This window comes from Ctenopharyngodon idella, chromosome 2, assembly GCF_019924925.1.
Source record: "Ctenopharyngodon idella isolate HZGC_01 chromosome 2, HZGC01, whole genome shotgun sequence".
NCBI classification, from domain to species: Eukaryota; Metazoa; Chordata; class Actinopteri; order Cypriniformes; family Xenocyprididae; genus Ctenopharyngodon; species Ctenopharyngodon idella.
The window spans coordinates 9,259,521-9,283,795 of NC_067221.1; the positions used below are offsets into that span (position 1 = coordinate 9,259,521).

At 37.0% G+C, this 24,275-nt stretch overlaps 1 protein-coding gene across 8 annotated transcripts in view; it reads right to left on the minus strand.

The window, feature by feature from the left end:
* The window catches only part of slc6a9 (solute carrier family 6 member 9), a 57,548-nt gene that overhangs the window by 6,501 nt on the left and 26,772 nt on the right, over window positions 1-24,275 (minus strand). For 7 of the 8 annotated variants that reach the window (XM_051917556.1, XM_051917549.1, XM_051917533.1 and 4 more), the window contains 11 exons: window positions 9,316-9,472; window positions 8,248-8,379; window positions 6,624-6,894; window positions 5,114-5,246; window positions 2,412-2,546; window positions 2,220-2,323; window positions 1,717-1,954; window positions 874-1,008; window positions 688-787; window positions 490-590; window positions 225-395 (listed from right to left, as the gene is read on the minus strand). In XM_051917556.1, coding sequence (XP_051773516.1) covers window positions 225-395; window positions 490-590; window positions 688-787; window positions 874-1,008; window positions 1,717-1,954; window positions 2,220-2,323; window positions 2,412-2,546; window positions 5,114-5,246; window positions 6,624-6,894; window positions 8,248-8,379; window positions 9,316-9,472 — 1,677 coding nt within the window. Of the gene's footprint in view, window positions 1-224; window positions 396-489; window positions 591-687; window positions 788-873; window positions 1,009-1,716; window positions 1,955-2,219; window positions 2,324-2,411; window positions 2,547-5,113; window positions 5,247-6,623; window positions 6,895-8,247; window positions 8,380-9,315; window positions 9,473-16,758; window positions 16,895-24,275 lie in introns of those variants that run through there. The other variant, XM_051917570.1, reaches the window with a different exon arrangement.

Sequence of the window (24,275 nt, forward strand, 5' to 3'; positions counted from 1 at the left end):
GAAGTATTTGGTTAGTTATGTTATTTCAACATGTCGGCACATGAAATGATCCATTCCACATAAAAAAGAAATTAAAAAAAGTCTAAATACTATGAATTACTAAAAATTGTTTGCTATTATTAGGCTATGGACTTCACTGGACTCTTTGATGCATGTAAGCGTACTTGAGTTTGAACATTTTTCTAAAGTATTATTAATGGCACTTAAAGCAGAACACATCTTACCTCTACAAATGTAGATCCCTCAGACACAGCAATCTTGAACAGAGCATAGATAGGTATACAGATAACTGAAGACAAAGCCATGGCAAACCCAATGATCAATGACCAACTAGGGTACACATAGTCATTGTAGGTAATAGGCTTGTACTGTATCACAGTAAAAATCAGAATGAACTGTGAAGAGAGAGAGACAAAAAGGATTAGTTTGAACAATATAGTTTTAACGATACCTGATTCGGTCAAATTTGAAATCAGAAAAACCTCTTACAGTAATAATTAAAGGAGACACAAATCTCCAGCAGATCCTGAAGAAGATTGGAGGAGGGAAGCCTAGCATCATCTCCACATCTTTAAAATAGTTCTTGTGACCTGGGTGGAAACACAACATGGAAATTAACACCTTGGTTTACATCCAGCTACTGTGGCCTTTATATACAGCATGTAAAAAGTGACTTAGAGGACTCACCATAGACATACATTATACAGATGCACATAATGCAAGAGATGACGACCAGAGAGAAACTGGCAGCGTAGTTGTCCATAAGCAGCAACCAGTATATCCCCGCCTACATCGCACACAGCACAACAATCAATCCATGGATGAAGGACATGTGTATGTGTGTGTGTTTGCTCAAATGTGTTTGTTACTCACCCGTGTGGTCAGCGGCACTCCCAGGAGGAAGCCTATTATAGCGATTCCGAGCGTGACGTAGGTCTTATTTCTGATAATCCAGTCAGTTCCAATCTCATCTACTATAGCCGTCACCAGAGTCTCCAGTAGACAGAACTACACCAACATTGAACAGAAAAAAAATAAATAAATAAGGAATTGTATATCACTTTTTTACATAAACTGCTAGTTAAACAAGACATTTCCTGAAAGAAATACTAGTGCTGGCAAAGCAGTAAATTAATAATGCAGGTAAAATTGTAAAAAACAAAAACAATATACAGTACATAAAAGGAGAATGGGAAAGAAATTGGTCCTTTTGTGTCCTTTCCTTTTCCCTTTTTTAAACCAGAAATGAAATATGGAAGATGCAGTTTCTTCTTTATTGATTCTAACATTAATTAATAGAATAAGCAGATACAAATTAATTTGTTAAGAATCTTGTATGGTTAAAAAAAAGTACACTTTAAAATATAGTTTGAATGGAGTCCTCCAAGTGGTTTAGGTTGAATTATACTTTTTTTCAGCAAGGTCACATTAAATTGATGGAAAAACTGAAGACATTTATAAGGATACAAAAGATTTCAAATAAATAATCTTCTTTTGAACTTTCTAAGTCTGTTTGCACAAAAATATTAAGCAGACTGACACTGAAGACTGGAGAGCCTTGGTGAGCATAATAGACTCTTTCAAAAACATAAAATCCTAAACTTTTGATCGATAATTTCAGAAAATTGTGATGAAGAAAAGAAAGAATGTTTTTTAAAAAGTGCTAAACTTTTCAAAAGTGCAAAAAATGAAAATGTTACAAAACAAGAGGAATACCTGAGTGCCGAGGCCCAATAAAATGAGCATAAAGAAGAAAAGCAGGGACCAGAGTGGCGATATGGGCAGAAGTGTTAGAGCCTCTGGGTAGGCCACGAATGCCAGGCCTGGACCATGATCGGCCACCTCTGACACATCCACCCCAAGATGATGAGCCATAAATCCCAGGATGGAGAAGATAACAAAGCCAGCGTACACACTGGTACCACAGTTTGTTACACTGATGATGATACTGTCTCTGTTTGAACACACAAATCATTATGTTTGCAATCATATCTGGAACTGAAATTCTTGTATTCCTTTATTTCAGTTAACACAAGTTAAAAGTTCTTCTATGCATGTATCCCTACAAGCCACATGGGGGTGCTACAGAGTAATGCATACTAAAAGCAAGTCACCAATCAATTACAATACAGAGCTTTTGTTCAATACTCAAAATACTCAGTACTTACAGGTTTTTAAAATGACACATTAGCAGAAAAACAACATGGATGAATTATTACCTGAAACAGTTATTGTGGAACTTGTTATATGACGCCATGGTGATAAGCCCACCCCAGGCGCAGCCAAGAGAATAGAAAATCTGAGAGGCAGCATCCCCCCATACCTACAAAACACAAAATATACATTATTATGTATAGCCTCAGTGATTACTTGCAATTATGCACAAGTTTGCTGATGTACAATGTACAGACCTTGGCATCCAGAATTTTCTGCCACTGAGGGGTCAAATAGTATTTGATACCACTGACGGCTCCTTCAAGAGTGATTCCTCTGATGAAGAGAATGGTCAGCACCACATAAGGGAAGGTCGCTGTGAAATACACTACCTGATGAAAGACATAACATTAAAACTCCGTAAGAAAAACATGCCTAAAATTGAATGTATGGTAAGCAGTGTTGTTTAAGTATTATTTATTATAATATAGTATTTATTAATATTTTGAATAAGCTTTTTATGTATATTTTAGTTTAATTTTAGTTTATGTTTTAGTAATTTTTGCTTTTGCCATATTTCTATCTAGCTTTCATTTTTTTCTTTAATTTATTTTATTTCAGTTAGTTGCTAGGACAGCATTTCTAATTTTTGTGCAAGTTTTTTTAAGTTTAAGTTTTTAGTCTAATATTTACATTTGAATTTATTTCAGCTCTATTTCAATGGACAAAAACAATTTTATTGTAGGTTTTAGTTATGACAACATTATAAAATTCTGAAGTAAATCTCTGAAAGTTGTACACGAAGGCCGTCCGAAATCACCCCCTGTACCCTAACATAAGGCACCATTTAAGGGGACAGCTATTTGTAGTGGTATCCGAAACAATAGCGGACGTTATCGAGTGCACTCATTCAATCCCACAATGCACCTCAATAACGAGTGTACAATTGATATACGCTTAACGTCTAGAGAATACCCATAATGCACTGTGAAAGTCGCGGCAAATGAATTCCCGCGTCTGACCAGAAGATGGCGCCCGCGGCCGAATTATCCATCCATGACCCGCTGGACTAATGTGGGTACAGTGTAATATCATACAGATATAAATCCCTTTTTAATTGATTATTAAATTGTTTAATTAAGGTTTATACATGCTAGTTTCCATGACAGAGTTCAAGATAAATCTTTTCATCTTACTACTGGAGCTGCCAGTTTGCCAAGTTTCAAATAATTAATAAACAGGAAGAACAAACTATGCAAACGTGGCAGCCCTTTAGGCGCACTCAATGTTTGAATACACTAACTCGTTTTCATTCACTCTCTCAAGTGAACTATCTTAGTGGACTAATATAGGGAATAGTGAATGAGGGTATAGGGGGCGATTTCGGACACAGCCTTTTTTTTAAAAACTACAATGACCTGCAGTGGATTCAAGATCATTCAAGATAAGGATTTTAGCAATCATGAGCAGTGTTGTTTAAGTATTATTTATTATAATATAGTATTTATTAATATTTTGAATAAGCTTTTTATGCATATTTTAGTTTAATTTTAGTTTATGTTTTAGTAATTTTTGCTTTTGCCATATTTCTATCTAGCTTTCATTTTTTTCTTTATTTTATTTCAGTTAGTTGCTAGGGCAGCATTTCTAATTTTTGTGCAAGTTTTTTTAAGTTTAAGTTTTTAGTCTAATATTTACATTTTAATTTATTTCTGCTCTATTTCAATAGACAAAAACAATTTTATTGTAGGTTTTAGTTATAACAACACTATAAAATTCTGAAGTAAATCTCTGAAAGTTGTACACGAAGGCTGTCTGAAATCACCCCCTGTACCCTAAAATAAGGCACCATTTAAGGGGACAGCTACGACACAGTTCCTCAACAACCGTCCATACCGCCGTGATGAATACGATCCTCAATTGGATGGAGCTGGAATAAATACTTTGAATGTTGCGATCCTGTCGGACTTATGATAGCTACCTGAATTGTAACAAAGCACTGTTGGCCAGAGGAGAACTGGCCCCCCAACTAAGCCTGGTTTCTCCCAAGGTTTTTTTCTCCATTTAAACACCTATTTGCCACTTGTCTGCCACCTGATGTCACCTGATGGAGTTTGGGTTCCTTGCCACTGTCGCCTTTGGCTTGCTTAGTTGGGGACACTTGACATTTGACTTGACATTTGATTTTCAACAGTGCTTTGATCTGCCTGCATTGACACTATTCTTTTAAGAGCTGCTGTGCAGCCAAATATTGTACCAGTTATCAATGTAAAGCTGCTTTGACACAATCTACATTGTAAAAAGCACTATATAAATAAAGGTGACTTGACTTGACTATTTGTAGTGGTATCCGAAACCATAGTGGATGTTATCAAGTGCACTCATTCAATCCCACAATGCACCTCAATAACGAGTGTACAATCGATATACGCTCAACGTCTAGAGAATACCCATAATGCACTGTGAGAGTCTGACCAGAAGATGGCGCCCGCAGCTGAATCATCCATCCATGAACCGCTGGACTAATGTGGGTACAGTGTAATATCATACAGCTATAAATCCTTTTTTAATTGATTATTAAATTGTTTAATTAAGGTTTATACATGCTAGTTTCCATGACAGAGTTCAAGATAAATCTTTTCATCTTACTACTGGAGCTGCCAGTTTGTCAAGTTTCAAATAATTATTAAACCGCAAGAACAAACTATGCAAACGTGGCAGCCCTTTCGGCGCACTCAGTGTTTAAATACACTAACTCGTTTTCATTCACTCTCTCAAGTGAACTATCTTAGTGGACTAATATAGGGAATAGTGAATGAGGGTATAGGGGGCGATTTCGGACACAGCCTTTTTTTAAAAACTACAATGACCTGCAGTGGATTCAAGATCATTCAAGATAAGGATTTTAGCATTCATGAGAATCGATCTTGTGAGCTTGGCGAATGGATGTTCTACTCACCTTGCCTGATGACTTGACTCCTCGAATAAGACAGAGGAACACAACCACCCATGACACAGCCAGACATCCCAGGATAGGCAGGCGCACCTCCCCAAAGTTCCCAATGCCGTCAGAGATATTCAGTACATAGTTTCTGAGAGGGCAAAACCAGTAAAGGAGGGATGTGAGAGAGTGCAGGATGTAGATAAATCATTAATTGTTCACTCATCAAAATTATCACGCTAATCTAAGATCTTGCCTTTAGATAAAAAGCATTGTGAGCATCAAAAATAACCTCAGCCACACAATGAATGAGTTTACAGAAGGCAAGAACAAGAATGTCTTTCATACCACAGGGACAACACAACCCAGAGAGCACAAACCATTTATAAAGATGTTGAACGGTCCACACACGTCTCATGGTCAAAGCCTTGTATTCTCTGACCGCTGGCAGTAAAGTGAAGCATTCATTCCAAACCATATACCACATACAATCACAACCACACTCTTGGAAAAACAAAACATTCTGTGCCTTTCTGTCCCATTGTCTTGTTATGTCAGCCTATGTAGTGTTCATACATCATTCAACAAACACATCTGTCAAGTCCAACGCACAAAGATCCAAACATCATGACAAATTGCATGACTCCTGCAAACATGTATTAATTACCAGCTTTCAATTATTAACCTGTCATGCATTTTAAGTACTGACGAGTAACGGATTGACAACATAAATACAAATGCTGGGAAGAAAAGACCCAGAGACAATTGCGTACAGGGCTTGACATTATCACCCGCCAACCAGCCAAATGCAGGTGGATTTCAGCAGTGGGGTGTAACGCGGTCACTTCTAGCCACTGGCAGGTTGAATTTTACATATAATATTTACATTTTTCAATTGTAGTCTTTAAAAAGGCATCTGAAATAATAAACTAAGTGCAATGCAGTATTGTCAAAAATATTTTGATACATATCGATACTAAATCTCGTTTCATTTGCTCTGGATGAATATTGTTGATGTGGTACAAGGCTTGAATTTCGGCATGGGATTGCGTGCATTGCGCATAATTTTACTCATTCCCGCAGGTTTTGTGCTCACACCCAAAGTGCGCCACATAAAGCTGCCTCTCAGCACTAAATTGAGTTCATTTTCACTGCTTGATGCGCTTAAACGGTCAAATACACACAAAATAATGTCAAAATGCTGGTCTTGGCAAGTATTCACAAAAGTTTCACAGTCAATTGTTTTATGTGAACGGAAAATTTGAGAAAGAAAACGCAGTATAATGGATCCGTGCGTAAGGTCTTAAAGTAACAGCCTGCTGCCGAATTATGAGATAATATTAAAAATATCTATATGGCAGTTTTTCCCCATGGTATCAATGTCAAAATTGTGGCCATTGAAAATGCTGAGTGACTAGTAACTTTGGAAAACCACTAGCCACATTGGCTAGTGAGCAAAAATTACTTCTTTTTTTTTTTAAATAATTAAAATATATACATGAATCAACCTACAAAGGTGTGGATTTACCTCCAGTACTCTTCACTAGGACTGGTCCTCTTTGTGCGGTTGACAATCTCAGTCACCCCTGACACGACAGCAGACACATTGGCGAAGGTGGCATTAGCTCGTGGAGTTCCCACCACCCCACTGCAGTCAGGGGTGTTCCAGGGGTTGTTACAGTACGTCCAGGGCAGCAGGTTTGTCATGGACATGAAGAAGTAATAAAATGCAATGCAAATCACCACATTGTAGTAGATCCCAATGTAGGTTGAGACCACCATCATTCCATAACCCACACCTTGAAGAAGAGAAAACAACAACAGGACAATAAGTTAAGCATGTTTGGGAATGTTTAGCTTTCAAGAACCCAGAAAGTAATACATTTATCTGAGAAACCTGTAATGCTAATCAAAATAACTATATAGCCAACTTGAAAAACATATAATAGGGCTGCATGAAAAATCTTGCTGAAAATGGGATAATTTTGACAAATATTCGCTTTGCAGTTCAATAAAAACTTTACATATTGCTGCTTTGATATCAAAGCTAAATGAAAAAAAGTAGTTCTGCAGTTCCAAAATGTAAACATTGCTTGTTCATGTTAGCTCAGGTCCATGAAATAATATTAAAGGGTTAGTTTACCCAAAAATGAAAATTCTGTCATTAATTACTCACCGTCATATCATTCCACACCCGTAAGACTTTCGTTCATCTTCAGAACACAAATGAAGATCATTTTAATAAAACCTGAGAGCTTTCAGTCCCTCCATAGACAGCTATGCAAATGAATCTTTGACGCTTCAAAATGTTCATAAAGAGAACGTAAAACAAATCCATATGAATTTATTGGATTAGTTCAATTTTTCTGAAGACACACAATCACTTTATATGCTGAACAGATTTAATTTAGGCTTTTATTCACATATAAACATTCATCAATGCACACATCAGTTGTGGTGAACAGAAGCTCAAGCATGTTTGCTTGACATGCGAGAACCAATGAGGTTCATTCTCGCGTGTTACGCAGCATGTTTGAGCTTCCACAAGAACCCATGAGGATTGTTCTCACGTGTCAAGCAGGTTCGGTTAAGCCTCTGTTTATGTTCGCTGATCAATGTTTAAACGTGATCTGTTCAAAGTGATTGTGTCTCTTTAGCAAATTTGGACTAAACTGCTCAATTCATATGGATTAGTAGTCAATCTCTTTATGAACTTTTTGAAGCATCAAAGATCAAGTTGTATAGCTGTCAATGGAGGGACAGAAAGCTCTCAGATTTCATCAAAAAGATCTTCATTTGTGTTCCGAAGATGAATGAAAGTCTTACAGGTTTGAAACAACATGAGGATAAGTAAAACATTTCATTTTTGGGTGAATTAACCCTTTAACAGATACTATATATAACTTTTTGCTTTAATTGATGAAAGTATTTTTCATTGTCAGTTCATGTTATCTAATATAGTAACTGAAACTTGGCACTTTTAGCATTCACATGGCACATATAGTGTTAATTAATTACTAGTTTAACATGTCAGACAAGTTATGACATTAATCAAAGCCAAACCAATACAGATAGATTCATCTATTATGTTTAGTTGTCATGAAAATGCTTCAGAGTTGTTCTCACACCTCCTTTAATGGCCTCATGCTCACCTTTAAACATGGGGCTGACCTTCCAGACTCCCAGGCACCCGAGGGAGGTGAACTGCCCAAAGGAGAGCTCCAGGAAGAACAGAGGGATGCCACAAAACACCAGCATAATGAAGTACGGGAACATGAAGGCACCTGTGATACACACCCACCCACAGTTACATAATCGTTTTACCCTGACACATCAGTTTTCTAGCTGAAGACAGAAATGTAGGTGTTCTCATTTACAGAAATATTACAAATCAAAAGGCAGTTTAGAAATGACACAAAGAATAGCCATTGTATGCTTTCATTATAGTGTTCCCTAATGCTTAGTGAATAACACCTGATGTTACATAACAGATCTAATATGATTGAACAAGCTGCATTCCACCAGTGCTGATATTTTGCATAACAGAAATGGAATTTGGATACAGTGGACGGATTATGGCACGGGGCAATGGGGTCGATGTGTAGCCCGACACCAAAAAGCAAGGCACTTCTGGATACACAGATAAACATTGCTTAAATAATGATATGTATATAATAAAAAAAACACATACAAATAGTACAATTAAGTTTAATCAATAACAAAATAATAAACGCTGGTCTCCTGTGGCCTTACAGGACCACATTTGTCCTTGTTTTAATAGGCTGGAGTTCAGTTACTTATCTAAATTATGGGCTAATTCAGGATACGGCTGCGATCAGAGGCAGCTCTAGGAATATGAGATCATGGGGCAGAGGTTTCCGGGCCAGGTCATTGGGGACCATCTGCTAGAGACCCTTGCTTACTCTAGCCTGGTCTATTTTAAGTAAGGTGTGTTATGAGACTTGATACCAAATGAGTACCCTTTTAGGGGAGCAAGAAACTTGGAAAAGGACTCAATGGCATGACTTAGAAACCCCAAATACCATCAGTTTAACTCCTTCAAATTAAATGAATAACTTCTAATCTATTTTAGAAATCTGGCAAAAATTATAAAATGCTAACTGAACAGTGCAGGACAGGCACTGAGAGAAAGTCAAGATAGATATTACTGGGCAAAGATAAAGAAAAAAAAAAAAAAAAAAAAAATCAAAACTGGTCACCTCCTCCATTCCTGTAGCAAAGGTAAGGGAACCTCCAGACGTTTCCCAGCCCCACTGCGTAACCAACACTGGTGAGGACAAACTCAATCTGGTTGCCCCAGTTTCCCCTTCTGGAGTTTTCATCTTTCTTCACTGGCTCTCCTGGAACTGCTCCGTTCTGAAACGCAGACACATGTACGAATGAAATGAACACGATGTTGTTCAGTGGTATCGTTCTCATGAGTCAGAGGGCAGTGAAAGGACGACACATTTAGACTGCAATGAGCCAAACAAAACAGAATATGATAGTGGATGCATGAACTATTTTTAATCAATGTCAAGATTACAGGTTAATATTTATGAACGTGTGAGAAAGTGTATATTTTAGGTGCTGTGACTGAAGTTTTTCACCTTTTTTTTATTTTTATTTCACTTGTTCACTTAAAATGGTCAATTCATAACCCCGCTCCCACTACTTCCTATAGCTCTTCCAATAAAACTGATTTAAAACGTGTTACAAGAAAGTAAGAAGTAAGTCACATGTCAAAAAGTTTGTGTACATTTTGTGTAAACTCCTAAACTGCATGCAAGCACTGTTGTGGGCATGCTGGAGCGCACTTGATGTGAACTGAAATCACGGTCATGTGCTCAAGACAAACATTTGGTCTTGTCGGCATGATTTAAAGTTTACTCTCTCCATCTGTTCTCATCAGATGCTCTTCATGTTGACCTCTAAGGCAAGCTCACGATCTGATCCGAGCACACGCTCCGCCCGCACAGCGAGCACGCTGCGGGAGACGAACATTCAGCAACTATCCTCGCCGCTCTGGGGAGGAATCCAAACTGCACTAGATGATTCTACTGAGCAATTTTGCTTAACAAATGGATAGTTGACATAAGTTAAGATGCTGTAACTATAAACCTTTTTTTTATTTTTATAATTTTCATCAAGTATAAATTTCGTATCTCAATGAAAGTTTATAACAATTACATGTGTAAAAATTATAAAAAAAAGAAAAGAAAAAAAAGAAAATCTCGACTGATGTGACGTCAACTGCCTAAATATAAAAAGATTATGAGCTGCATGTCTGAGATGATTTTAAAGGCAGCAAAAGTGTCAGCCCTACTGATTTTTTTGTATTTAAGGTGTTTTAGGTTTGCTTCAGGTTATACAAGGCACTCCATACAAACACACACACACACACACACACACACACACACACACAAACAAACTAAGTCTCACTGCAGAATCTGAGTCTGTGATCCTGCAAGAAGCAATGGCCTAAAGAGACACTTGTGCAGCAAAATGAACAATAAGATTTGCCTTTCAGCTAAAATGAAATATTCATTTTGTTACGTACTAAACAATGCAGAATCTCTGTATTTTGTTCTGTTGAACACAAACACAATAACCCTAGTAAGAATGCTTTTTGAACAACTACAACTTTTATTCCTGAACCTGAAATTGGACTAACATTCACTACGAGAGCTGAGCAAAAGACTCACGCAAGGGATTGTGGGATTGACAGCAAAGCAGTGCAACTTAATTCAACTTAATTCAAATAACAGGTACATTGTCCAAACACTGAGGTTAAAGGGATAGATCGCCCAAAAAAGAAAATTACCCCATGATTTACTCACCCTCAAGCCATCCTAGGTGTATATGATTTTCTTCTTTCAGACGAACACAATCAGAGATATATTTAAAAATATCCTGGCTCTTCCAAGCTTATAATGGTTGTGAATGGGGGGCCACATTTTGAAGTGAAGTGATGGGTTTTTGTAAGAAAAATACTGATATTTAAAACTTTATTAACTATAATAACTAGCTTCTGCAGACGGCCGTATGCCTTGCATGAAGCAATGATGAACGCGGAAGTGCAGAGGATAGAGCAAAACAAAACACTGGTCACGGATTTGATGTCTAAAATGAGAAATTTTAAAGAGAAATGTCGGAGGATTTTGATATAAGAGAAGAGGAGCTTGAGTTTGTTGCACAGCGCTATTTGTTTAACTCACGAGAGGAATCTATGCTTACGCTACTCCTACATCCTGCGTCCTACATCGCATCAGGGAGTTACTCATTTGGCGCAATTCAACTTGCACAGTATGCCTATGGTCATCCGCCAGAAGCTAGTTATTAATTTATACAGTTTTAGATATGGATATTTTTCTTACAAAAACGCATCGCTTTGCTTCAAAAGGCCTTTATGAACCCCCTTGAGCCGTATGGATTACTTTGATTATGGATGGATGAATTTTATTTTTGCTTCAAAATGTGGCCCCCCATTCACAACCATTATAAAGCTTTGAGGAGCAAGGATATTTTTAAATATATCTCCGATTGTGTTCGTCTGAAAGAAGAAAGTCATATACACCTAGGATGGCTTGAGGGTGAGTAAATCATGGGATAATTTTCATTTTTGGGTGAACTATCCCTTTAAGGCAGTGTGACATCTGTAATTATAAACAATTGAAAATCTGCTGGAATTAAATGAAATCATAGCTGGAAATGTATTCATTTAGATCAGGTTTTTCACCATGTATTGACAGCAAACACTCTATATTTACAGGGACAGCCCCAAAGTGGCAGATGTCCAGCTTTTTGAGTGGTATTGAACAGATTTCTTCTGCATTTCTGGACACATAGGCTAAGACTGCTTTTCCAGCAGATGGACACCTGTGTTAGGTTGTGCTGATGGCTCTCTGAACAACTGCTGCAGCACAGCTGAAGGCCCAGGGTAAAAAGGAGGAGATCTGCAGTAGACCCTGAAACAAGTGGGATCCTTGAGGTCAGAACACCTGGGAGATGAACCGACCTTTAAATATCCACCTACTTAAAGTACATATAAAACATTCTTCAACAAAATGCTAGTCATTACTTCTCTGTATCTATCCATTGATAATATTAGTCTAAAATAACAAAAATAACATTAGAGTTATTGGGACTGTAGCTCAATATATTATATTTTCCAAAACATGGCTCACACATGAGGTTATGTTGTGTTTACCTTCCAGTAAATCAATGAATTGTTTAGTTCAATCTTTGCACTCTGTGATCCCTGTCCCTGTGCTCTGTGGAATGCCCAGGTGTTTCAGCCGTTTCAGTTTGCTCCAAGGATCTGTCTTGCTGAGCACAGAGTGAAAGACAGAAAGATCGTCCAGCTGGGCCCATCTGCCCTTTTACATAAGACCAAGACTCACTCATAAACACAAGGTCCCATGGGGACCTGAGTCAAATGAGTGGTTCACCTTTTAGACTTTTTATAGAAAAGAAGCAGATAAAAATGGAAAAAGAAGGGAAAAAAGGATAGAGCAAGGAAAAAAAAGAAAAAGGCAAAGTGAAAACAAAAAAGAAAAAAAGAAAAAGAAAAGAAAGCTCCCATAGATAAACTGCCTCACAACAGCACTAAACATTATCTTGAACTCTTGAGATTGTATTTTTCTCCCAAATTTGACTGTTCCACAATTTCCTGTTCTACAACCTCAAACAGTTAGAAGAGTATCTATCCACAAAGCCTGAAGCCTGTGACTGACAGCAGCACAGCTCCCTCTGAGTAACTCATTGCAGGTATGTGACCTTGTCAATTTAAGAAGGAAAGTGAGAACTGACCTGTGACTTCTCAACTTAACACCCAGAATGCCTGGAGACATCTATGCAGAATGTGGTGTGGCATAACATATGGTTCAAAAGATCCTTACTGGCTCAATAGGTTATGTGTTTTAGTGTTTATAACAAAGCTATGTGTGTGCTTACACTCTGAATCTTCTTGAATAACAAATGTTGGCTCTCTGTTTTAAATGAACGATCACCTAACAAAATCGAGAGTGACTGTACTTTTACTTTATTCTTGTGATCATAACTGATTATGTCATCTGATTCAATGAGCTGCATTCAAAAACTCAAAAAAAGTGTTGTACCTTCTAAAGTGGGCTGTGAATTTCAGATGATGTAACATATCATTTGAAAGATATTAATAAATATTTGATTATATTAAGAATTTTTCAATGCATCCCTAAGAGAAATACAAATATTTCTAACAGAAATATATAAATATTTATATTACTCTAAGAGGAAATATTTAGATTGTATTCAAAAGCTCAAAAAATCTCAGATCAATCAAATGTCTGAGATTACATAACATACCAGTTGAAAGACTATTAATAAAATTTAGCTGCATTAAATGATTATTGGTGCATCCCTAAAAGAAATATAAATATTTCTAAAGATAAATATAGGAAAATGTGCTTTTTTTCTTAATTTTTTAAAATCTACTGGTGGTGAATATCAAAAAACACTTACAAAAAAGCACTTACAAACTCACTTGACAGCTTACCTGATTGCTATGAGTAATTCACTATGGAATAAAACTATCAAAATATTATTTTAGGATTCACCTTGAATTAAAGAGTCATGGAGATGTTTATAGATTGAACATTCTTTCTCATATAAACCCATACTCATACTTATTTGAGATCATTAAGGTCCATAAAGATCTTTAAAAACTTCTAATCCAGCAGAGGAAAGTCTATGGAAGAGGGAGATATAAATACTGTGACAGATCAATGAGTTCCTGCTCTAAAAAGTCAAAAAGTCAAAAGGTGTGTCCAAACTTCATAAAAATAGTGCAGATTCCAAAACTCACCCAGCAAAACTTTACAAGGCTGCACAGGTCCAAACATAAAAAGAGATTAGAGACCTACTGCTGACTAATGCCGCAAAGCATTTCCCATCAGGCTGGTGAGTTTAGAAAAAGGAAGAGTAGAAAAAAAAATAACTGAAGCAATTAAGAACATGAAAGACAAAAACAGAAGCAAGGAAGCTAAAGGAAATGTGCTCTCAGCACTTCTGAAATGGTCAAACACCCAAGTCTACTGAGTTCACCATTCATCAGAGCTGACCTTTCCCCTTTCTAGGGCTCTCTATACTGACCTCAGTTCACATTTCAAATGCAACATCCTCAATCTTTCTCCTCTGATGAGGGCTTCATTCTCCCCAAGAACGGATGAGACATACAACAGGCTCGTACAAAGACTTTCCAGTAAGACTTTCACCTCGAGTTTGTTTATCAAGGTCAGAGGTCAGCCCACATGGGTTGTGACTGCTACCAAAAAGCCTCGTGCAGAGCTTCAGCGTTCATGTATTTAAAGCTAAATGTGTGTTTTTTTTTGTTTTGTTTTTTATCTTAGGTTTTGTATCTTTTCCCATTCCGGTTTAACAGATTTAACTACAAGCATTTGTAAACTCCAAAAAATGCTGGGTTAAAAACAACCCAGGTTTGGTTTAATATTATGGACAAACCCAGCGGTTGGGTTAAATGTTTGCCCAACCTGATGGGTAGTTTTATTTAACTAAACTATTGATTAAAAATTACTTATCAGACACATAAATTACTTAAAATTAATTTCAATTTAGGTGAGCAATATGCTAATTTTTAAATCAATAGTTGACTTAAATAAAATTACCCAGCAGGTTGGGTCAAACATTTAACACAACCGTTGGGTCAAAATAACCCAATCGCTGGGTTTGTCCATATTTAACCCAACTTGGGTTACTTTTAACCCAGCATTTTTTAGAGGGTAGGATAACTTTCTGAAAAGACATGTTAATTTCTATATCAGCAAATGCAGTTTGTTTGGGGCGGGACAATCTGTTTTTGTTACAAAGTCAGATGGGGATGGGCAGAAGGATTTGAAAAAAAATTCAAGTTCATAACAATGAAAGCTGTTGAAGAAAAGAGAAGGATCCTAGCAAATTATTCATTTCGACAATTTAATTTCAAGATAGATGAGTGTTTCATATTTCACAGTCCTGGTTAACTTAACTCCTTTAGCTACGGCCCCCTAAAAAGTACTCAATGAGTAAACAAGGGCAAGTTCATTCTCTTCAACTGGAATGAAATTAACCAGCGTGGACAGTCCTTAAAAAAGCCATTATCCAATCTCTGTGAGGTGAAAGTAATTCTGCTAAAGATGCAGGACTGAGGCTTCTCACCCTGTGAGCAGTGGGTCATATTCCCGCTCTCCCATTGGCTTAAAACCTGAAAACACTCTTCTCATGCCTGATCAATCATCTGCAATAGTGACTTGTCAGGCAAGCACCCCAAAACTGAACAAGGGGCACAAAAGTGGGGAAGTAACGGTGGCCTAAATGTCAGGTCATTAAGAGTTCAAGTCATTCAATCAACACTCACGCTGTCACATACACGACCATATATGAGAATATGTTTATAAAGACTGACATAAAGCAACACGAGCAATCAGGTTCCACAAGTGTTAAGCGACTTGATTATATATATTGTTTAATTCATATAGACACTATCATTTAAAAGTTTGGAGTCAGCAAGATTTTTTTTTTTTTTAAAGAAAGCGAAGATGCATTACATTGATCAAAAGTGAGAGTAAAGACAGTAAAAAAAAAAAAAAAAATGTATCACAGTTTGCTTTAAAACATTAGGTAAAGCACAACTGTTTTCAACACTTATAATAATGGAGCACCAAATCAGCAGATTAGAATGAATTTTGAAGGATCATGTGACACTGAATACTGGAGTACTAACTGCTGAAAAATCAGCTTTGCCATCACAGGAATAAATTAAACTAACATTAAAAATATTACAATAGAAAATAGTCTAATTTTATACATTTAAATTGTAATAATATTTCAAAATATTACTGTATTTTTGATCAAATAAATGGCCTAAGACCAGGATCATATTAAACTTCTAAACACATCTAAATAATGATTACATATCCTTGGACACAGATAGAAGTGTATTGTGCACAAGGAACAGTAGTTACAAGTTTCACAAGAGAATCACTAGTTGCTAATAAGTATGTTACCACACAAGTGAATTAGCAGTTTTGTGCTAAATGAGTTTCCATTTAAAGGAACCAAAAGTCTGTCTTCAACCCCATAAAGCCATTTGTCAGATGTTAAACACTAGGAAGGATCCATAACAGCTCTGGTAGCCATCTTGTGGGAGTCATTAAGTCTGCAGATTGCTCTCCTGGTCATATAACAGCCAAGAAATTACCCATTATTCATGACCAAATGCACTTCAGTGATTCACCCCTTGTTCTTCCCACTTTAAATTAATAGTGGTTTTCTGAACACCCAAATGAAGTCAACCCTTCCAGGGTCCAGATCAAAACATCATCAACTATCATGGAATGATCAGGAGGACATATATCCATCTCCATCAATCCTCAAGTCATGTCAATACACACAGATCAGAACATGTATAACAGCATTCCAAGAATAATGGAAGACGCTCTAAGGCAAAATAGTGGTACACACCCATTTGGTTTACAGCAATTATTGAGGCTTCTAGTTTCTAATTTTCCAAGTGACTTCTAGAATTGTTCTAAAGATCTTCTTGAGAAGTTACACCTCCATCGATAACTGAGGCCTCAATATTACGTTCACACTTAGCCTCACTTACGCACTTCCTTTGCTCTTACCTTTCTGCTGTCCATTGTACACCCCAGCTAGTAGCGCTTACTCAAACAGGAACTTACAGCATTCAGGCAAGCATCAGCGTGTAAGTGGGGTCAGAGGCAGAACTCTTCAGGTCAGTTGGAGTAGACTGACACGGCTCCATGTGGAACCTATTCTACCCTTAAGCAGTGGGTGGGGAGAGGGGAGGAGCCTGGAGGTGTGGCTTTTTGGGAGTTTCATTGGGTCACAGAGGATATATTCAAATTAGCTGCTTCTACCTACACGACTACTAACTATAGTGCAACAGGCTGTCATATCTATAGACAAGATTGTATCATTTTCTTTAAAATACAAGGGTATACATGACAGTAAATCATTTATAATGTTACAAAAGATTTCTTTTGAACTTTCTGTTGTTCAAAGTGTCTTGAAAAAAAAGTATCACAGTTTCCACAAAACATTATGCAGCACAACTGCTTTTAACTGTGATAACTACTTTTTATGAGCACCAAAGCAGCATATTAGAATGATTTCTGAAGGATCATGTGACACTGAGGACTGGCGTAATGGCTGCTGAAAATTAAAATTTGCCATCACAGGAATAAATTATATAAAAAAAAAAAAACAGGTCTAGCTGCAGACACATGCTTCACATAACCAGATCATTTAATTATTGCTCAGTTTGAACAATGAGGGAGCGTGGCCTGCGGACATGTGAGCCACTGCAAGCTGTTCACCTGTTCTTCACACACTTTCATCTCAGAAATTTTGTTTCCAGATTCTGCACAACTATGTATGTTCAACCAGCGTGTCCTAATGAATTACATATAGAGACATAAACAGTTTCCATTGGCCTATCTCTATCATTGTACTCAGGGCTGATTCTCATTATTGCTGAGCTATTTGCATTTGTAAACACAGAAACAAATGAATTTGTTATGAAAGGACTGAATTTGGGGAACGACCCATTTTAAATTACAATGTCCTCAAAAGGGCCAATTAGAGCACTTTTAAAGGCCCATTCAGGCATTCAGGGTTGCATAAGTCACCCCAGTTTTTGGCTGACATCAAACATAGAGATTTAATGTCATGCAACTTCAGCTTCTAGACTGAAAAACATCTTCAGAGTCGATTAGCATCAGATTTTGACAAGCGAGAAGCACGGAAACCAGAAGTTCAGGTCACTTTTAAGCATTGTTCGCAGTGTTCGATGTACAACATTGTTTACAGTGCGTTCCTTGTCTGTAAGTTAGACTGCAGACCTGGATAAACAACATTCAAATCCACTGTGTTCCTGACTGGAATGATAACAAAAGTTTATAATATTTATAATAAAATCATAGCATCTGATATGTAAACTCATTGAAATCATAATTTGTGTGGTTGAACTACTGTTTCAGGTGGATGAATTTCTGGTTATTCATCACTTATGTAATATTTGTGGATACTGTCTGAAGCACGATGTGATGATTCATGCTTCTGTTTAAACTTTCTGACAGGTTTTTGTCAAAGATTATGAATGTATGCAAGATTAATTATGTTTTGCTGATTTAAGTCAACCATCTTAAACACACAACCTGCTCAGGTTGAAGTAAACAAGGAGGTTACATAATGTCTCTTCTTGGTATCCTTGTGCAGACATTATGCAAAGTTACCATATTTACAGGCTTTACCCGCGTTACATCATCATGACAACAAAGTTTAAAGACATATCCAGCTCAAAACTTTTAAATGTTTTTGAAAGAAGTATCTTATGGCACCAAGGCTGCATTTACTTAATCAAAAATACAGTAGAAACAGAAATATTGTGAAATATTACAAAATTGTAAATAAGTGTTTTCTATTTTAATCTTTTTCAAAATTTAATTTATTCCTCTGATGGCATAGCTGTATTTTCAGCATCATTACTTCAGTCTTCAGTGTCACATGATCCTTCAGAAATCATTCTAATAGGCTGATTTGGCGCACAAAAACATTTCTTATTATCAGTGTTGAAAACAGTTGTGCTGTTTCATACTGTTTGTGGAAAATTGATACAAATCACACATTTCTGATGTTAACATGCTTAGATAATATTAACATGTAAAAAGTCATCCGGTTGTACAATACATCATGTGCAATTCAACTTATATTTCTTGGATCAATTTTACTTTCATTGAAAATGCCTTGATATAACCATTTTTTCCTTCACTTTTTTAAAATAGTACAATTATTTGCTGTGGAAATTAACATTATGCCAGAAAAGATGTTGATTGAGCTTAATATTTATTGAACCGGTTACCTGAAATATTCCTTTTCATATTTCATTTAGACCTAAACAGTAACATTTTATTACAAAATCCTCTTTATAAACGTGGGCTACCTAAATGTTTTGTTTAGAGTATGCAATTTAACACATTGTTTAAAATATGAGCAAAAACCAGTGTATCAAACCAAGACCTACCTGTAAAACTGAATGGTCAGACTATCACAAAAACATGGCAAGTGACGTTTTGGGGGGGTAAATAAAGAATGTGGAAAGAGATCTGAGGCTGTTCTTCTGGCCTGACTGGTGTGACAGCTCTGAATCGCTGACTTTTTCATCTCCCCTGCGTCCTGAGGGCTCAGTTCGTCATGGTATGTGCAAGGTTTGGAGTTTGCTGAAGCTCTGACTGAGTGACTGCTTTACTGTGAGACCAGCTATCTTCCTCAGAAACCCTCAGGCAATTCTTCCCAAACGCATATGAGACACTTAACTTTCCCCAGTCAGTGAGAGTCAGCAAAGACCAAATCTTCCCATTCAACATTTAGCCTGTCAAACAGGCAGTGCTTTAAATGACATATAGTGCAAAAAGTTGTATTTGCAGAGAGATTCTTTGCCCTTTGGTCAGGAAATAAGTATAGGCTCACTGCTGTGACAGCTGCAGAGGTGGCAGTGGGGTCAGCCAAAACACGCTTGTTCAAAAGACAAGTGTTTACACAGAATGACTCTTAGTAATAGACCACAAAAATAAGAGCAATTCTTTGTTCTAGAGTACACTTCAATGCTAATGCTACAAGTGAACGTAGAAATACAATTATTATTGTAATTCTGAAAAGAATGTGATTGAGAAATACAGTCTAGACACAGTCTAAAACGGTTTAAAACACAAGTAGTTCCAGTCAGTTTAATCACCGTTCTATATTAATGCACTGCTTTCATTGAAGCACACACACGCACATCAATCGCACACAGAAACATTCAGGAGCACAGAAACGTATTGCTGCCCCACAACTTTTATTAATAAAATAGCCTCTCTACTGAATCACTACATTATTTCTCTCTTAGCATCCAAGGGGTAACATCCCTGTTTTTGATGTAATTAAACTAAAGCTTCATTGTTAGTAGAAAGATGCTGCACAGATGCTCTCTCCAACCCTCACTCTTTCTCTCTCTCTCTCTCTCTCTCTCTCTCAATAACTAATTCACATAAATGTAATCTTACCATACTACTATATCTCTGTGTCTGAATCAAAGCAAGCTGTAACTGACGAAAGTAACAGCTAAACTCTTTCCCTGCCATTGATGGAATTTTCCAGCAATCCATGTTTTCACTGTTATACGGTAGGGGGTGCTATAGAGTGGTGCAGGTATGACGTCAGAACCCAGAAGACTAATTCGTTGCTGATTCATTCGAGATTTGGGGGTGTGAATGTGTGCAGTGTACGTTGTAGAACAAAACATCAAATTATCGTCAAGTTATGTTTATCACTGGCTTTCTTTTACTCATAAATTGAAAAACCCCATTATAAAACCCCATAGAAAAATCTCGAATTAGACTTCCAGGTTCTAACGTCATCCCTGCACCACTCTGTTGTGCATCTTTTGAAATAGTACAGAACCTCTGGATCCAAAAACAAGCGAAGAAGCAGCAGAAACAAGTGGTAGAAGCATAGTGATAGATTGAATTGCATGCTGGTGGGGAAAGAGTTACAGTAACATCAATAACAGGCCAATGACCATGGTATAAGTGGGATAATCCATGGCTAGCTGTGCGTTAAACAACTCTATTGCCCTCCGCAGAGGCAACCACGCTTCGATTCACGTTGGGTGGTTATTTGCCTCCATGCCATGCTTTAAAATGGTTTAAATGCACAGCTAGCCATGGATTATCCCTTACTTTTAAATAATGTGCATGATTTTTTCCCAAACCAATTAAGCACAAACTTCAATCCACAGCCGATTTCATTGGTCAACTCCATCCGACGCTATCTATCAGGATGTGCTATCAGGGTTAGTATTCGTTTTAGGATATGGAAATCTGCAATGTGATATAATGTAAATAACATGAAGAAAAAAAATATATAGACTTTTGCATTCACATAAGAAACTGTTTGTGTGCTCACGAGAAACTTTTCAACTTTACAATTTCCGGTTTATGTATAGGCTCCTATAACCTATTTCTGTACTTCCCTAAGTAAGACGTACTGCCCTAACGAAAGACAAATTTTTAGCACTTTTTACTGTATCAGTCTGACTGACCCTTGAACTTTGCAAATAGATCAAAGCACAAAGCCGTACTGTGCGAACAGCCCAATTCATGGTGCAGTTTCTCGGTCATCACAGAGGATGCGTTAAAGCAGACACAAGGCCATGATGTTAGAGCTATACTGCCTTAACAGCCTTGACAGTCTTTATTAATTCATGCGCATCCATACTCTCATTTTCTTCATAGTAACATAGCAGTGACGCACAAAGGAAACAGGTTATAGTATACATAAACCAGAAACTGTAACATGTGAGCAAGTTTCTCGTGCACTGGCAATAGTTTCTCGTGAGCACGCAAAAAGTTTCTTGTGTGCATGTGAAAGTCTGTATATTTTTTCTTTTTGCAAGGGCTCCGTACGTACTTACATGTTATATGAACTTACTACAGTAATTAAAACAGTAAACTTTGAATAATTACAAGTAACTAACCCTAAAAATAATATGTAATCAAAATTTATAGTGTTATGGCTATAAAAGAAGAATGGGAAAACACTGGAAAATGAAGGAAACTAATGGCTTTGTGAGGTAAAGGGAGTCAGAGAGGACAGGGCAAAAGATAACAGTGAGATTAGTTTAAAAGTGAGATTTGGCCTGAGGAAATTACCCATGACTGAGTGAGGGTCACTAATGCTGGCAGCTATGACAGCTGTTCAGACAGACAAGACAACCTTCACCTAGCCATGAAGTTCTGATGGAAGGTCACATGGGCAAAATGACTCTTCAAAACACAAGTCTTAGGGGAAAATTAATCATGCTATCGATTCACAAAGTGTAAAGTTTTGAAAAGAGTTGAAAAACCAAAACCAAAAAAAAAAAAAAGAGAATAATTTCTAAGGTATTTAAAATCGTCACATGAAGAGTAGAGAGAAATGAAGCATGATGGACATAAAGAGAGAGAGAGAGAAAGAGAGCAGCTGGAAGCCCAGGAGCGCAGTGAGTGTGAGACAGGAGAGACCACTGCCTCCGAGCAGACATATGCTTCTTCTGAACTGCTCTTTTCCCCTCTCGCTTCTTTCTCTCTCTCCATCCAGTGGTGTTTTAAAATGAGACAAAGTCCTCATATATGTATATATATATATATATATATATCAAATGTAAATTTATGTCCCTGTTACACTTCATTTTTACAGACACGAAGATGTACCTTTAATTTCCCCAAGCTGATTGCTCACTAAAAAAAACCCCACAGTCATCATTTTTCAGGCCATTTCAAGTTTGAAAAATGCCTGAAAAATGGCCAAAGTGGTGATATCTCAGAGGCTGAGCTGTTTACTTACTTTTTAATTAGTTTTCCCATTAACGCCATCATTGTCTTCATTCAGGCCGATTCGAGAACGTGCACGAAAACAAGAGGTGGGATTTATCGCACGAACCAATCATATCCAATCATAGTGCGGTGAAGGCATTGCCTCCTCTCACATGACTTTCCCCCATTCATTCTCAATTACCCCCCATCAAACTCACCGCACGATTTGGGGGTCTGTTAAAAGTTAATGGGCTCAGCAGAGGCAAGAGAGACGCGGGCTCCCGCTGTAACTTTACCTGCGTGTGTCACTGTTGGACAGTGTTAGTTTATAAAAACGAGTGACTTTCACACTTTTTAATGTCACATTTTGTAATAATTGCGGTCAGATGTTCTGCCACTGAAGCGCAAGATGCTCTTTTAATCATTTTCAAATAACACTGGACAACTTGATTATCAGGTTGTTGACAAACGTGTGCAGTTTATGCAGCTCGAGTGTAATGGGAAATACAAAATAATACTAAGAAATTATGCAATTGATGTGTTTTTTCAAGTAAACTAAACATACATTGCTATTCCGATAATGCTTGTGATAAAAAAAACATTTGTATTCATTTAGAAAGATGCAAAACGGAAACACATCATTGTGGTCTCAGATTTTGGACCCCAATGTACCTCCATCAATCCATATGTACACACACATAACATCTCAATCTCAGACAGTAAAAATAAATCAATGTTGGTGATAAATGATCCTTGCAGTTTGCCGACATTGTGATAGGTCAAATACATTATGTAATAAACATTATTGACAGTGCATGCTCACACAAGTCTTCAAACCTGTGCATATGACAAACCTACATGCCACAGCTTTACAGCTGCACTGTTTGCTAAACTCACGCACTCTCCCCAAGCATTATAGACTCATTATTTGGTGCTCTTTGGGACATTATGTGAAACCAATCACTAGACACAGCATCTCTTTAACAGTAAGATAAATTATCAATCAAAATGAAACAGCATTTGCTCTCTAAACGCTGGTCATCATAGATGATTGTGAAGACATTTTGACCCAGTAACGAAATTACTGGCTCATATTATCTCAATTATTATTCAAGCATGCTCTACTCTAACAGATAACACTACAGGATCCAGCAGAATTAGCCACATCACAGAGATAATATAAGAGCTCCATCAAGCCAAAGCTGTCAAACAATACAGAGCTGAATCTACAGCATAGCACTAATCAGAGGAAATGGCATAGTGGTATTGGAGAACGCAGCCCATTTTGAGTGACCAAGTACTTTGGAATAGTGCTAATGAAAATGACCAGCAATTAATGTCATTATCAATTAGTCAAGTCTTAGCGTTGTTTACAGAGAACCTCTATCAGTTATGCCACTTTAAAAAACTAATTTCTGGTAATACAGTTAGCTATATTTGTGTAATACAAACATTTCTGTTTAGTTTTTCCAAATTTAGGGGTAAACAAAACATGATTGAAACATGATATATATATATATATTTATTAACAACTAAAAAAGGATTTCTTCAAGCTAGTACTCTCTTACACTAGTCAAATTAAAGTGCTCATGTTTGGTAATTTTAGATTCACTCAAATTGTCTAAAAGTACATTTTATATAGACTTCACTGTTTGTGCAATGGGCAAATGAAAAATATAATGACAATTTGCCCCAGTGCAAACACTTTCCAAAGGATGCAATTTCATTCTAAGTTATGTACATTTTCAAGCCTAAACAGGGAAATGATGATGTTTCCTCACCGTATG